Below are 17,570 nucleotides of genomic sequence, written 5' to 3' on the forward strand. Positions count from 1 at the left end.
AAAACCCTCCGTCCTTTTCTTACTGTTAATAAGGTGCTACTTGGACATATTTCACATGGAAATTGTGAAATACCGAGGGTAATTTTGAAACATAAAATGTTATTGCCGCAATATAGTTTACAGTTGCCGCAGTGCACGTCCAATTGAGCCGCTAATATGTTTTTGCTTTTAATGTGAAAATTATTGCATGTTCCGTTATGAAGAAATATTGTGCAATTACAATTTCGAGCCTTCCAACGCTGCACATGTGGAGTTGATTTCACAGGAGAATTACAGTGAGATATATTGCATGCATTTAAACGCAGGCGAAAGAAAAAAAAAATACACATAAATATGAATAATGCCGTCCTAATAACGTGACCAACGCCAATCAATTAGTGCACACGCCTGAGTGCACTCCTCCGCTCTGCAGCCGCTCTGTGATTGTATTACAGCCTATTTGCACCCTCTTACCGCTCAGACGACTATAGATTGCTCTGAATCTTATGTGTACAATTTAAACCCATTTTCAAATTGCGCACTTAAAGGCCAAACTGCTGCGCTATCAGAGGTTTAGGTGGCTGTAACGGTCCAGAGCAGCGCTGGCTGTCTGGTAGTCGCCGAGGCACTGAGTTGTAACAGCCTGGTAAAATATTGATGAAGTTCAGGACTAAACACAAGTGTTTTACAGTGCAGGCCAAACCGCAGACTGACACTCATTCAGAAGAACACCGTCCTGCTGAAATGCACTAAATGGAGAAATAGAGTCAGTCAGAGTGTGACCTGTGAGCGCATGGGTGTACTGTAAGATATTAACGGAACTTAGCGAGGGGAGAAAATAATACAGCTAAATCTGATGGAATCACTGACAAAATCACCTTTTCTTACAGATCCACTTCAGTGCTAGTGATGAACATCCAGAAGTCAAGCAAATTTGACACAAACTTGAAATGTTGTAACAAGTCAAATGTGAATTAGGTGTGTTTCCATCATCTGGGTTCAAGTGGATAAATCGGCTTCCTGAATGTCAAAAACACATCCAGTAGAAAAATGGAAAGAGTATTTCAAGAATTGATTAGTAGCCTATTGATTAGTATTGGACAAGTGGTTCTTGTTCTTTGGTGTCAGCTAACGTTGGAGACATTTCATGCTTTCATCTGAATATGAAAACAAAGAAAGGCACTTGGCGATGTTCTAATGTACTCACTAATGGTCATACAACCACAATGGAGACTTGTACATGTTAGAAAGAACACGTATGACATTTTTGGAGGTTGTGTTGGACAGACAATATTTCACAACGTCCACTTTTGAACTGTTGCACAATGAAACTGAGCCATTTGTCGGGCCAATCACGTCTTGTCATTTATCACATCATTTCTTTATCACCAAGCAAATGTTATGCTTCAAGAGAGCACCAAATTTGTCAGCTTTTCTAATGCAACAGATCATAATTCGCAAAAAAAACTTGAATGGAAACCCAGCCAATGTTGTGTGACTTATTCTGTTCAATAAAGCTTACCAGTAGCTACAGTGTGATATGAACCTTGCTGGTACTGTAAGCCCTCGACATGCTTTCCCCAACTGTAATGCCCACGTATCCCAACCAGGAAGTGCGGAGCAGAATATCGTCTCTTTCTCAACATGCCTTCTTTTGCATTCTTGCGTCCTCTATGAAGCGACGGGTGAAGCACGATTCCAAAACAAAAGAATGCTAGGACGGAGGACGGAAAAAGATCCCGGAAATTTACTTACCATCCAGTGCATCCAACCAAGGATGCATCGGACGGTGACTGGAAGCCCCAAGGAAGCCCCAAGATCGATTGCGCGAACAGCACTATAATCTATAGTACAGAGCCGGTTGAAACAGGTGGGAAAATGAACAGCTGTGAGTCTTAATTGATCGGGCAACGTCAAGCACACAGCCCATCCCAAACTGCAAAGACCCTTCTCTGTTCTCGTGTTCTTGAGAAGTTCGTTCTCTCCAAGACACCTTAGGAAGAACGTTCTCTACAAGGACACATGAATCGACCTGGGAGTTCTTGGATTTGATATTTAGCCATTGACACATGGGTAATTTCGGCATTTCCTGGTTGCTGGTGAGTACCTTGCGTCAAGGAATGAGCTCCATTCCATGCTTCAGATTTCTAGTTTTACAAACAGTGACCTCAAGGAAGGCAGGACAGCGCTGAAAGGAGTTGTTGTTGCAGACAGGAATATTCTGCTCTTCCCCTCTGGCTTCTTTATGAGCGTCTTGACTGGTTTGAGAGATAACTGCTAGTGCTCTTCCCCCTGCAGCTGGTCTCCTGCTAAACTGCCTCTTTACCCCGCTGAATGGGGGAGAAACTAGCCTCTTTTTAATCCCTCTTTCTCTGTTTTTTTTTTTCCTCCCTCTCCTCTCATCGTGTTTTTTTTTTTCTTTGCTTATTTGAATTTTAATGAGCTTTTCACCTTTTTAAGCAGATGGCTTAGGCTGGATTTCTCCATGAAAGTCGGAGTGAGTCTCTCTGTCACGTTTTGCACAATTTGTTTCAACTAGCCGAGTCCTTGAGGGGGTTTAGGGCTTTGAGTGGGTAATGTGCCTGTCTCTCCTCTCTCTGTCTCTCTCTCTCTCTCTCTCTCTCTCTCTCTCTCTCTCTCTCTCTCTGTCGTCCTCTCCTTCTAATGAATTGAGCATCTCTCCCTCTCCCTCTCTCTCTCTCTCTCTCTCTCTCTCTCTTTCTGGAGAGGATGGGCTAAACTGAATGCTCAATCTCAACAGGATGCCTTCACAGAAGCCACGGTCTGAAAAGGTAAATGGTATGCGTGTGTGTGTGTGTGTGTGTGCACATGCGTGCTTGGTGAAAAGACAAATGCACTGAGTGTTGCAACAAAACAGCTTTGGCACCGTTCCAAACATCTTGCCCTTCCTCCATCCATCCCATCCTCCCTCCTTCCTTCATTCCCTCCCTTCCCTCCTTCCCTCCCTCCTCCTCACAGAGTGTGTTCATCCCTACCTGCTGGTGTGTTCTCCAGCTTCGGGCAAATTCCTTTGGTGGGCGTCCTCTCTCCCCTCTCCCCTCCTCCTCGCACCTCCTCCTCCTCCTCTGGTGTCACCTGGATGCCGATCTCCACCGGCTCCACCACCTTCCTCAGCTCCCCCCGCGGGGCGTGGCCGGGGTGGTGATGAAGGCTCTGCAGGGTGGGACTCCCCCCTCCTCCTCCTCCTCCACCTCCTCCTCCCCGGTCGGCCATCTTGTCGTAGCAGCCGTTGGGCAGCAGTGGGGTCTGGCACTGCTTCTTCTTGTGCTCGATGAAGAGGAGGATGTCGCCCAGGGGGAAGGTCATCTGGCACTGGCCGCAGGTCAGCAGGTCGTGGTCGGCCTGAAGGCCGGGTGGCAGGGCGTGGGCCAGGCCGGGGTCCAACGGGTGGGGGGGTAGGCCGAGCGGGTGGGGGGGCAGGCCGAGCGGGTGGGGGGGCAGGCCGAGCGGGTGGGGGGGCAGGCCGAGCGGGTGGGGGGGGAGGGAGTCGGAGAGCAGGCCGCCATCCGGATGCTCAGCCTCTGCTGACCAATGAGAAAGAGAGAGAGGAGAGAGATGATGTTAGAATAATAAATACCTGGTCATTTGACCACAAACTGGGCTGATGTTTCATGCTTATCTATCTAGATGCAGACAGTAGTGACACTTGGTGCTCTTGCAGATTGAGAAAGAAGTAAGATCTTTCTAGATCTACAGATGGTAGTCTGGAGGTTAGAGAAGCAGGCTTGTAACAAAGAATGTCATAGGTTCATAGGTAAATCCCTGGACCTGCTAAAAAATGTGGTGGGGAAAGTGAATGAGTAACACTCTCCCCTCTGTCAGCAACTACTGTTGAGGCGTCCTTGTGCAAGATACTGAACCCCCAACTGCTCCAGTGGAGCAGAAGAACACTGGTTCGGTCTGCTTCTTTTCACTTGGTTTACCAAGCTGAACGTCAAGCATGGTCCACCGGTATAATCAACTGGTAGGGTCTGCACACAGTAACAGAGGTGGCCTGACTACCAGAACCTTCTATCTCAGCCAGTCCAGAGAACAGAGTTGGAGAGCACTGTCACTATACATAGCATCACACAAATACAGCCAACAGAGCTCTTAATATGAAGGCATGTGTGTTTGTTTGTGAGAGAAGAGAGAGGGAAGAAAAGAGTAAGAGGAGGAAAAAGAACCAAAATCATCCATATGTCCATCCACATGCTAACACTTTAGCATACACTATGTTGAGTGACAGTAGGCTCCATGCTAACACTTAAGCATACACTATGTTGAGTGACAGTAGGCTCCATGCTAACACTTTAGCATACACTATGTTGTATGTTTTCATTACTAAAATTTCAGTCTTCTTCTTACTTGCTACCAGCTTCTTCTTCTTGCTATGCTAGTGGCTGTCGCCGCTGCTGGAAACGCCAGAGGATTTTCCCCAAGAAAGACAAACGTAAAAGCTTTCATGAACTGGCTATAGGTTGAATCACTGTTATATCAATCAGAGATAGAGAGTAGCAAGACAGACATTTATTAATATGAAAATGTCACAGATTATTACTTTAAGGAAGGCGAAGGAGGAGTGAGGAGGTTTGGAAAGGGCTGGAACTGACCCAGGGAGGTAAACATGGAGAGGGAGAAATCATCAGCCCACTCTGGTCGGTAGCCCTCACCTCACCTCTCTCTCTCTCTCTCTCTCTCTAATACTAGATGATGGATTAGCAGCAGGTTTGGCCATTTGTCTCAGCCTCCACATTAGGAATGCAAACAGATTTGGGATGTCAACTGCAGATGAAGGCTCCAGATGGAGCAGCCCACCTCTCCATCTACCTGCTTTAGGTCTGTTTTTAAATACACCAGTGACAGACCTTCTGCTTTTCACACTGGAAATGCCTGTATGAGTCCAGCTCAATACATTGTAAAAGATTCAGAGTGCCATATAAACCGTTTGTTGCCTATTGTTAGCATATAAATATGGGTAGGATTATTATTATTATTAGTTGTAATAGTAGTAGTAGAAGTAGTAGTGGTAGTACTAATACTGCTACTGCTACAATTACCAGTACTACCACAACTAATAATAAAAATTAAAATAATAAAAGCAATTTATAATACTACTTACCTATTAATAGTTAGAATTATTAATATTAATATTAATTAATAGTGCAAAATATTACATTACAAAAAAATATATATATTCATAATTAATTGTATATTTTATTAAATACATTTTAAATAATAAGAACTTTCTTTAATACGTTTTATCACTTTAACATTTTTTAATATTTGATTTATTGCTAAAGCCAGCAGATGTTTAGCTGTCTGACCATGTAAGTAAGTAAAGTTTATTTCTAGAGCACATTTAAACACAGCTTGAGCTGACCAAAGTGCTGTACAAAAGAACATTAAAATACAAAGTAAAAGTAAAACATACCAACGACAACAATAAGCAACAACAAGGGACAAAATACAGAGTTATAGACATGACAACAGATTAAAAGATTAGTGGGCCAAAAAGGCCAGAGAATAAAAATGTGTACAGTATCACACCTACATGTATCATCCAGCACATCAACTGGACCCGTGTGTGTGTGTGTGTATTGCATGCATTACGTGTCATAACGTGCTTGTATGTGCACGTGCGTGTACCTTGTGGGTGTGTATCACATGTTCACATGCACTGTGTGTGTGTGTGTGTGTGTGTGTGTGTGGCCTGCAGGCTGCAGCCATCTGTGCTGCTCCTCCACTATGGAAATGAACAGCCACATACAGTAGACCATATACCTCAGTAATAAACAATAGTGAGAATAAAGTTCCGCTGACCTGGAACAACAACACTCCACACTTTCACTTTCACTCCAGTACTTTCCATCATCAGAAAGTATAATAATTATTATAATATGATATGCTTCCTCTATGCATCAAGAAGCTATAGATTGAAAGCTGAAATCTTAACCTGGTGCTAAGCAGACAGTACACACACACACACACACACACTCCTCATCTTCCCCCTGATCAACTAACACAGGAGCTAACTCTATCAAAGCCACAGAAATGTCACATTATTCATTTACATCCAGCAGCACAGCGGAGAACGCAGGGGTGCGAGAATGTGCGATTATTCACATAAAACGCCAAAATAACAGCATGTTAACATTCAAAGAGTTTCACACTAAACAGAAAACAAAATGTGCTTTTCGGTCGTAACGCCGCGGTTACCCCCCCCCCCCCCTCCCGCCCCCGCCCCTAATTACAGCGTCTCGATGGTTTCGTACGAGTCGGGCTGCCTGTATGCAAATGACAGATGCAGAAAGGAAGAGCGTTACTTTGGCCTAATTTACCTAATAAGGCTCGGGTGAGTCAGGCAAGAGAGCTAATAGGATTTCTGTGAACGGAGGGCGATGGAGAACAAAAAAAAAAAATCAAAGCGAACGGAGCGTCTAAAAATGAACGGCCTTCGCGGGTTCAAAAATACTCTTGATGCTCGAGTGACAAAACCGGGTGGGGGGGGAGGAGGGGGGGTTGGGGGGTGCAACAGGTATTTTGGAAAATTAAAATATGGAGTTTGAATTGACTTTGACTTTGAATTCCGCAGGCCCGTCGGTCGCGTGTGTGGGGAAAAAAAAACAAAAACGTCTGTTTCCCCTCCGTCTCCGTGGGTTTTGGCTCCGGCTTCTCCCTCTATTTACCGCCTATCACTGTAAATGTGCTGTTAATCCATCTAGACCCTTCGCGCTCGCCGCGCAACACACAGATAACAAGCCGCATTCACACACACACACACACACACACACACACACACAAATGGGGATCGAGCATTAGCGCCAAACTGCTTCTCAAATATTTGTTCGCCCCACCCCCACCCCCTCTCTCTCTTTCTCTTCAACAGTTTGGGCTGCAATTAGAACAAAAACACTCTTTTTTTTTTCTCACTGATTTCATTTTGTGTTTTTTTTTTTACTGGAACCATAACTTTGCCCATTTTGACTGATGAAAGCCTCGCTAATTCTGTCCAGAGAGGCAAATGTGGTTTTCTGCCAATTAAGGCCAATGATAATGATATGTATGTATATGTGTGTGTGTGTGTGTGTGTGTGTGTGTGTGTGTGTGAGCGGAGGGGATCTGGACGGGAATTAAAGACTTCATCGAAACTATAAAAAACTCGAGTTTACTGTCGGGTTGTAACTGTTTCCCCCCCGACACACACACACACACACACACATGCACACTGTCTAAAATCAAGATTAAATGTTTTGCGGGTGAGACTGCAGACAGAGAATGCCACATACACAGTACACACACTAGAGTTGGCACACACTCGCGGCATGCACACACACACACACACACACACACACACACACACACACACCTGCACAGCATCACAGAAAACTGTCATTCGTCGACCGCTAAGCTAGCCACACTTCAACATTTCCACAAACTCAACCCAACCCTCTGAAGAAAGTGACGGTTGCTGCATGCACACACACACACACACACACACACACACACCAACGGCTGGGTCACTACGCCCAGAACCAGGCACCAAGGTGTGTTGGCCCACACACCCAACGTTTGGATGCACAGAGATGGAAACTACTCACACACACACACACACACACACACACACACAGATCTGTTTTTTACGGTGAAATTTGAATTCTGTTTTGCTGTTATTTCCTGATTTCCAGAAGGCACCTGAACACACCAAACTGCATACACTGTAAATAAGAGCAGATCTTCATATTTTTCATACTGGGAAAAAGAGGAGTGGCAACAATAACGCTACACATATCAGTATGTAAAGTAGATATTCACACACACACACACACTTACATCCACATATATACAGATGAGAGTGATAGTTGAAGTGTGTTTGCTGTCTTGTCTTCCTATGAATAGCCGAGCAGCTCAGCAGACTGACAGACAGGAGACAGAGCTGAATGCATTTGGAATAGCTGAAGAAAAAAAAAACATCTGATTGATTTAATTGATCTGACAAGTGCCACTACGGAGACTGTTCAGGTTTCAGTTCAGTCTAAACCAGGAAGTGGCTTTTCCTTCCCGATTCATATTTTTGAAAAACCTCAAGTGTGAGAGTAACACGTTGCAATCACTCTCATTACTGTAACTCAGTAGTTTTTGTGCTTTTTTTTGAGTATTTTTTCAAGTCAGAAATTTTACTTTTACTTATGTTAAGCTGCATTTTCAATCACCATCCATTGCAGAGTGTAGATTTTGTGGCTCTCAATAAGCATTGCATTAGGAATCATTAAGCACTCTGCCTTTAGTTTAATTATGCACTTTTTTTTATGTAATCTAAATTCTCTGTTTTCTCATCCTATTTGCATTGCATGGGAAATATCCTATATAACAATGTTCTCTTTTGTTGTAACTCAGGAACTTTTACTTTAAATGTGTTACTTTTTACACCAGTAATTTTACTTCTACTTAAGTAACAGTAATTCTACTGGAATCCCATCAGACCTGGATCACATATTACGAGTATTTGCAAATACATTTTAGTATTAGTTTCATGCTGCTTGTAGTGTTACCTGGTGCCACATATGACCATACAAAGACAAGCACAGCATTTACACAAGCAGAGAAAAATAATTTGGGAGGAGAATCTCTGACTGTACTGATGTGTATGTGCACCCGGGAGGTGCTGTGATAGGAATGAAGCGCTCCTCCTCCTGTTCATGTTCCTTTGAGCAAACACACCACAAAGGCTTTCTGACACTGTGGTGTGTCATTCATTGTTAAGTGTCTGGAGTGTGCTCTATATTATTATTAATAATTTTCAGCTGTATACACTTTAGTTGACAAAGAGGATTTTGTTGATGAATGGACAGACTGAAATTTTATTTTGGCTTACCAACATTGTTGATAATGTTTATAAATATAATTATATAACCATATTGAGATAATTAATTATTTGATTTGAAAATATGTACTATGCAAGTATACAATAGTGCATAGTCATCAATATCTATAATAATGTAAAACAGTTGTGAACATGAAGTTATACAAATCATTCAAGTAACACTTATAGGGCTTAATGTACTTTGTCTTTTATATGAGTATCCGCACACACACACTCATAGCTATGTGTAAATGTGTGTGTGTGTGTGTGTGCTCTATATTAGTAGGCTGTAGATCGTAGTCAGCTACTGTCAGCCAGCCATGGATTTATATGTAAGTAAAAAGAGAGAGAGTGAGAGACATGGAGAGGTGTGTGTGTGTGTGTGTGTGTGTGTGTGTGTGTGTGAGAGAGAGAGAGAGAGAGAGAGAGAGAGACAAAGAGACTGAACCACAGACAGGTTGCAGGTGTTGACAGTTTAAAGTTGAATGTGGTCTTTTTCGCGCTGATGTCATCTGATTATCACGCACACACACACACACACACACACACATTTTACTATCACACTCATTGGTGGAGATAGTGCAGCACTGACAGCCTGAGAGCTCCCCCTAGCAGAAAGAGAGAGAGAGACATAGAGAAACAGAGAGAGAGAGAGAGAGAGAGAGAGAGAGAGAGAGAGAGAGAGAGAGAGAGAGAGAGAAAGATGTATGGTGTTGAAGGGCGAACGATGACAGACAGACAACTCACTAACCCTCTGCTAAGCAAACCAACGCTCTGGTATGCATTCTATGGAAGGGTGTGTGTGTGTGTGTGTGTGTGTGAGTGTGTGTGTGTGTAGTGCAGCCTGCTGATCAACAAAATGAGTTTAGGCATGCTCTTTGGAAACTGGAAACCATTGTCCCACGCTAAATTATCATCAGCGCACTCTACAGATGCCTTGTGGATTCCTCACACACACACACACACACTCACACACACACACACGCACACACACACACACACACGCTCCCCAGCCAACCTTTACATAAATCAGAAACAGTAAGGAATTTGCAGCTAAATCTTATTTTTTATTCTAAACCGAGAATATCCCACACTGCTATAGGAGTCCTTTGTTTAGAATGACACATCATTTTACTATTAGAAAAATGCAATTATGGAATCATAAGAAGCAACAATGACACTTAATAACACTAAATAACACAGTGACAGGACTGAGGTTTTCATTTATGGGATTTTAAAAGCAGCTAATATGTGCTTTACTGTATATAAAAGCAGTTGCTAGGCTCTCGCTCTCTCTCTCTCTCTCTCTCTCTCTCTCTCTCTCTCTCTCTCCCTCTCTCTCTCTCTCTCTCTCTCTCTCCCTCCCTCTCTTTCTCTCTCTAACAAAGACTTTACCCCAGCAGGGTGCACGGCTATTTGACAAGCCAAAGGGAAACATGCATCTCAAGTGGGCGACTGCAATTTACACGCAGCCCCTCTCTCTCTCTCTCTCTCTCTCTCTCTCTCTCTGTGTGTGTGTGTGTGTGTGTGTGTGTGCGTGCGTGCGCTACTCGTCCCCGCTCGCGTCTCTCTTCACACTAAATCAGTCTCCGGGAAGGAGGAGAAGAGCCGGGGTTATTCGCAGCGAACGAGTAGCAGAAGGCGACGTCCGCACCTTCGGGTGTAAACTGCCTCGGGAAAAAAAAACACGAGAAGAAGGGAAACGTTCTCCTCCGTAACGCGACTCATCTCTCCCACATGTCTAGAAATTGCACTCGGGACGGATGGTTTTCGTCGTTCGTCTCGTTTCGGCGTGCCAGAAAGCGCAGAAGTGTGAATGGAGTGGGATGGGGAAAGCGAACAGGGGAGGTCAAGAGTAAATACACTGAATGTACAAAAGTGATTAGGCGGCACTTCCGCTTTTCATGAAGCACACTGATGAGGTGAATCCAGGTAGAAGCCATTATCCCTTATTGATTTCTATTATTAAATCTACACCAGTCACAAAGGAGGAGATGTATAGAAAGAGTTAGAGAAGGATTTCGAAGCTTTGAGGCAACTGAGATGTGGATTGTGCAACTCAAAATCAAGAAGATGCCCCCTCATATTTTCTACATTTAGTTTGAGTGTGACTGAGGCCTCAACAAGCAACACACACACACACACACACACACACACACACACACACACACACACACACACACAGTTACAGTTACACCTTCCCTACACACTGCCCCCCTAAACAGGAAAAAACACACTGAGAGATAAGATAGGTGGAGCAACATCTAGAATTGGAGTCTTAACAGACACATGTGTGCAATAGAGCGGTGGTTCTCAGCGCAGGGTCCGGGGACCACCGGGGGTCGTTGAGGGGGTTCCAGGGGGTCCCCAGCAAATTGATGAATTGTTAAACTTCAGCATTATTTCATTTACAAGTTAACACAATTAGAGAATGTAGAAGAATGACTGTTTTGATCACAGTTTTGATCATCATAACATAGATCATAACATCATCTGTTATCTCTCTACCTACAATACAGATAGTCATGGAATTCTGGACAAAATCATATCTAGCAATAAAAATATTCTCCGATTTGGGTCCGAGAGACAAAATCGCATCAAATGGGGGTCTAATGTGGACTAAACTAGGGGTCCTTGATGTGAAAAAGGTTGAGAATCACTGCAATAGATGATTCCTGTTCCCGAAATCCAAATTAAAAATAACCCGTCTAAAGCATGAGGCGGGTCAGATGGATTTTATGACCTAACAGCGCATGAAGAATTATGCGGATTTTGGCGGCGCCGCATGTGTGTGTGACAGGAGATTCACATGTGTGCATTTGCATATGTGGGTGTCTTTGTCTGGGGCACACACACACACACACGTATGCGCATGCAAGCTTACGTATGTGTGTGTGTGTGTGTGTGTGTGTGTGTGTGTGTGAGTGAGTGTGTACTCAAGCATACTAAATCCGAGAGCATCTCTTACACATAAATTATAGAATGTACAGCGCCTTACTGCAGCCTGTGGGACTGAATGGCGATAAATCAGACAGACAGACAGATAGACAGGTCCGACCTGCTCTGTGGAGACGACACACACACACACAGAGAGAGAGAGAGTCAGTGTAAAGCAGCCTTTTTACAGTAGATAGAGCAGGTATTTTCATTTTTTAACCTCTATCATTATGCTCTCTTGTTCCTTCATTTCCTGCCTGTCTATCTGTTAGTGTGTCACTAATAAAAGGCATGCAGCCTGGAGAATGTGACCCATTTATAAAGGTAACTGAGTACAAGCTGTAGGCCTATTACACACACACACACACACACTCAAATATATACCCATACAGACACAAGTTGTAGCTCTGCAATGCGATCAAACGTCTACTCTTGGCATGAGGTGATCGAACATCTCGTCTTCAGGAGTGTGTGTGTGTGTGTGTGGGGGGGGGGGGGGGTTGGTAGTACGAGGCCCTTGCAGCAGAGGAGGCTCTCCCCTGTTCAAACCCAGGCAGCATGGCCTAAACCTACCGCTTAACCCGTATAGGCTGTAAATATGCGTGTTGCATTCAAAGGCACCAAAAAAATCCAAAATACACACAGCGATTTGACTCAAACAAGCCTCTCTAACTGAGCTTTAGCTGTGGGAAAGTGCATGCATATACAGTGAATGTAGAAAATATGAAGGGGGCATCTTCCTGTTATTGAGTTGCACAATCCACATCTCAGTTGTCTCAGCTTCAAAATCCCTCTCTAACTCTTTCTCTACATCTCCTCCTTTGTGATTGGTGTAGATTTAATAAGAGAAATCAATAAGGGATCATGGCTTTTACCTGGATTCACCTCATCAGTAAGTGTCCCTCATATTTTGTACAGTCAGTATAGGTAGAGTTCTACACAGAGAGGCTTTGCAGCTCATCATGCAGAACTATAGTGAAGGTCCTACTAACTAACACACTGCAGCCACATCAGCTGGAAAACTGATCTGAGGCCAGAAGAAAACTAATTTCATTGCTGGGAAGTTGATTCACGAAGTGTTTTCAAAGGATTTAATTATTTGATTCAAATTTTTAAAAAAAAGGCTTACTGCTACTGCAGGGCAACGATGTAAAATAATTCATGCTTGACGATATGAACAAAAAGTTCATCTTTCTGTGTAAAACGACTGACTGTCCTGTTACTTTCCCTTCATTCAAAAACAGAAAGATAATATTAATCGCACCTCTATGTTAAAGTATGTGCCTTCAAATGCCGTTACTTTGTAGTCTGAATGAAAAGGGCCGTGCAGGGAAACCCTTGCAATTTTTTTTTTTTTGGAGCAGTCAAAGCATGCAAAGGTATTAAATAATCCAAAAGCTATCATTAATATTACAACCGGGGAAAGTAAGCTCGCGTCTATATAGCAGGGAAAACACCGTGCACAGGTCGGTGCAGTCATAATAAACTAATTCGACTGAACAGAGAGTGGCTGACTGTCTCAATAACGTGTCTAATGATAATTCAATAACCTGCAGAAAAAGTTGCAATTTAATAAATTAGAAATAAATAAAGCACACACACACTAGAGTCCTATTAAACCTGGGGCAGCTCAACTGTAAAGAACGGGGAGAAGAAACGCTTTATAACATTTCTACATTTAATATGAGTTATGATATTTTTTCCTTTGCGGCTGCTGGTAAAGCAATCCGTAAGTTTAATAGTTGGCTGTTGCATTAAAAGCACGTATCGGCCTATTTTACGAAAAGAAATATGAAAAGATTTTTGCTCAAATTAAATATTATGCTCTGGACGATTTTTGGCTTTCTTCTCCTTTGTGTCGAGCTAATATGGATATAACAGATCAAGTTAACACTAATAGCAGTAATATAAACCCCAATTAGTTGCTTAAAAAATATTTTTCTCTCTCACTCTACGGTACAAATTCAGCCGAAAATAGCCAGCAATCTAATTAAAAGCAAAAGTCGCATCTCCAAAAAAAAAAAGTCATGTCTCAACAAAGTATTAATACTTTCATGTTTCTAAATGAGGACGGATCTGCCGCTTTTAAAAGTCTTTATCCAAACACACAGCACAAGACTTCATTCACTTTAACTCTAAATTCGCTCAAATAAAAGTAACCTATTTATAAGAGGTATATTTATAAGACCAAATAACTAAAGGACCTGGGTCTAATTTTATAAATGTATCAGAGGGGAGAGAATGGCCTTCGTAAGGGACTTCTGCAAAGTTTCTCTTTCTGTTCCAAGTCTGAAATATCCATTTTACGCACCAATCATCCCAGAAAAATCCGCTGAAACTTCTCAGAAAGACAAAAAAAAGCAAGGCAATCCTGTGCTGTAATGGTGAATATTTTTTTGCATGTATACTTACGTGTTATTTCTCTCTGGGACAGGTGCTGCGGGTTCCCCTGCTTGCGTCGGGACATCGCCCTGGCATTTACACTGGCATCGCCCGGAGAGCGGCGCTGGAAGGGTCGGCTCTCCTCCTCCTTGGTCCCCAAACTGGCCCCAAAAACTGGCCACTAACTGGCCCCCAAACTGGCCTCAAACCGCGGCCGGGAGTCTCCCTCCACTGGCTCTCCTCCTCCTCCACCACCACCACCACCGGGCAGCCGGGGGTCCTGCGCTCTGCGGTGACCGGCCGTGGCGCAGCGCTGGGCGGCCGGCGCTCGTCGTCGGAGCTGCGGTGCCAAAAGTGGTTGCGCGCCCTCCTTGCGTCGTCGTGCGGGGTGAGGGAGGGGGGTATAGTCCGGCTCTGCCTCTGCCGCTCTCACACCATCTGTCAAGAGGAGCGGAGAGGAGCGGGGCGAGGAGCTGTCCGAGTGGATGGGGAGAGGAGAAGGGGAAGAAGAAGAAGAGGTCGGTGGTCACCTCCTGATGGTCAGTCAGTACCTGTGTCCACTCTCCGGCCACGCTGGACACCGCGGATCCCTCTCTATTATTAAAAAAAAACCAAAAAGCCAAGAGTGGGGGGAAAGGACACCCAATTAATGGCTGAAATTGTATAAAATATGAATCCAATTTTGCTTCTCGGCACTTCTTCTCGGGGTGTCGCCAAGTGGTGGGCACTTCTTCTGCTGCACTGGCAGTGCCAGCCAGGCGGGCGGGTTACTTTAACTCTTCAAGTCAAAGCCCCCGGTGGAGGACGGACTGCCACCTCTTTTCTCTTTGTGAAGCTGCAGAGTCCCGCATCCCCGGGCTGCGCGGCTCTGTGCGGCTCTGTGCGGCTCGGTGCGGCTCTGTGCGGCTCTGTGCGGCTCTCTGGCTTCTACAATGGGAGAAAACTCAAGTTCAAGTGCGGACGTGACGTTCAGTCTGCGGTGAGAAGGAGAGTGGAGACTGAAGAGCACTGGGGGCGACTAGTGGTGGCTTTCACACACACACACACACACACACACACACACACACACACACACACACACACACACACACACACACACGTGCGCGCGCGCGGCAGCAGTGGCCAGAGCCGCTCAAGTCATTTTTCTATCGGTGTCCCGTCAGTGTGAAAATGTGATTTATTTCAGTTAAATGTTGACCTGACGGGCTGCCGTAGCACCGAGGCTACTGGACATTTTGCAAAGCCTGTGTTGATTTGTGAATGGCACTTATACTTATATGTAGTTGCATGTAGGCCTAATTATATGGAGTTATACACCGTTCTCATTGGCAAGACAGCGTGCGTCAATTTTTAAGATGATAACATTATGTTTAAATTAAGGTTCATTCATATTTTATAAGGTGACTCTGTCTTATCCGCGCTTTTAGGCCTGCCATATTGTTCAGTTAGAATATTCACCTAAACTTCCCATCAATTACATTAATTGACTCGCTTTTGCCATTTTCTATATTCGACCTGTGAACACCCATCGCCGGCTGACCTTCCACCGAATGAACGCGGTGATCAGTCATCTGATTTTCTGATTTCTGATTATCCATGTTTTTTCCCTCCTCCCTCCGCTGCCATAAGCTTATAATTTACCAGGCTTTCGTTGTGTTATGTGTCATTAAATCCCTAGTTTTTCTGGAGCCGGTATGTATTTTTATCGGTGGGAATAAAGCGACAGATTCACACACTCTTGGTCAGATTGATGCGTCGTGGCCTAGTTACAGGAATAAGCGCGCGCTCACCGGGTCTTAAACGTGGCTTCATTCATATAGAGTCGAGCAAATCATTTGAAAAAGCTCACATCATTTAATAATAACTTGCGCTTGTATCCTTTCAAAGTTTATGTGTGCGTATATATGAATTGCTTTAATTTTAATTTTATTATATTAAGGTATAATTAATAACATCCAGTTAGTAGGCAAAGTGATAGGCATGTCAGAGAGGTGACACACATGAATCAAAATAGACGTTAAACGGGATAACGTCATGTTTTATTAATAGGGCAGGTCGGTGGCCTTATAGTGACAATTTGACTTTATCTTTTCCCAAATTGCAAAATGAAAACAGTTCCTTCTAGAATGCATTTTAGGGTGAAAATTAGATTCCAAATATTAGCAGTGTGGGAATATTTCTCATTATGAATCAACTCACCAATCAAAATTAAATCAAAACTCAAATCAAAAGTATTCACCGCTGAATTCAAAAAGACAAGACAAACCCAAGAAAACTGTGTGTGTGTGTGTGTGTGTGTGTGTGTGTGTGTGTGTGTGCGTGAGTAGACACTTGTGTACAGAGCCACTCAGCAGAGTTTGGGCTGTGCAGCTGTGGGCTGATGATGGAGAACTGGTTGGTGGCAGAAACCAGCGTCTCTTTATACTGGGAGCTGACTGACGACCCCAACACACACTGCTGGAAGGGAGGAACACGGGGAGCGTCTGATTTCCATCCCCACGCAGCCCCGTGGGGGAGGAGGATGAGACAGTGGCAAAACAAAAGGAAAAATTAGGTGATTGAGAGAGAGAGAGAGAGGGAGAGAGAGAGAGAGAGGGAGAGAGAGAGAGAGAGAGAGACTGTGGTTTCATATAAAGACGGGGACAGAGAGAGAATGATTTCATATAGGAAAAGGGAGAAAGAGACTATAGTCATATAGAAACACAGAGAGAGAGAGATTACAGTTATATAGAAAGTGGGAGAGAGAGAGAGACTATGATTTTATACAGAAACAGAGAGACTAGTTGTATAGAAACGTACACACAGAGAGAGAGAGAGAGAGAGAGAAAGAGATTGCGGTTATATCGAAAGTGGGAGAGAGAGAGACTGATTTTATATAGAAACAAGGAGAGAGAGAGAGAGACTAGTTGTACAGAAACAGAGAGAGAGAGATTATGTTATTACATAGAAACGGAGGGAGAGAGAGAGAAACTATAGCGATAGAAACTGAGAAAGAGAGAGAGACTGGTTATATCGAAACTGGAAGAGAAAGACTATGGTTATATACAAAGTGAGATTGAGAGAGAGAGAGAGAGACTGGTTATCATATAGAAAGTGGGAGTGTGTGTGTGTGTGTGTGTGTGTGTGTGTGTGTGTGACAGAGAGAGAGACAGAAAGAGAGAGACAATCTGTTTATCATATAGAAAGGAGAGTTGGAGGAGAGACTGTATAGCTTCATAGAGGAAGTTGCTATAACTGAGCAATGGCGTCTCTACGATAAAAACCCAACTTAGAGGAACCTCCAAGTGTTCGCGCAACAGAAGTTCAAACTTCCAGGAACACTCCTTCTTCCCCTTCTTCTTCTTCTTCTTCTTCTTCTTCATCTTCTCCGTCCTCTTCTTCCTCTTCTTCTTCTGCAGGAGCGTACGCG

General features: G+C 43.8%; 1 protein-coding gene across 3 annotated transcripts in view; it reads right to left on the reverse strand.

The window, feature by feature from the left end:
- bcl11ba (BCL11 transcription factor B a) overlaps positions 1 to 14,499 on the reverse strand; it is a 49,139-nt gene extending 34,640 nt beyond the window's left edge. Inside the window, exons 1-2 of one of the 3 annotated variants that reach the window (XM_078289568.1) lie at positions 14,192 to 14,499; positions 2,976 to 3,521 (exon numbers count right to left, since the gene is read on the reverse strand). In XM_078289568.1, coding sequence (XP_078145694.1) covers positions 2,976 to 3,521; positions 14,192 to 14,246 — 601 coding nt within the window. In that variant the 5' untranslated portion in view covers positions 14,247 to 14,499. Of the gene's footprint in view, positions 1 to 2,975; positions 3,525 to 14,191 lie in introns of those variants that run through there. The other 2 variants (XM_071905380.2, XM_071905382.2) reach the window with 2 other exon arrangements.
- Between the last annotated feature and the right edge of the window lie 3,071 nt (positions 14,500 to 17,570).

Source organism: Centroberyx gerrardi, chromosome 17 (genome assembly GCF_048128805.1).
Source record: "Centroberyx gerrardi isolate f3 chromosome 17, fCenGer3.hap1.cur.20231027, whole genome shotgun sequence".
Taxonomy (NCBI): Eukaryota; Metazoa; Chordata; class Actinopteri; order Beryciformes; family Berycidae; genus Centroberyx; species Centroberyx gerrardi.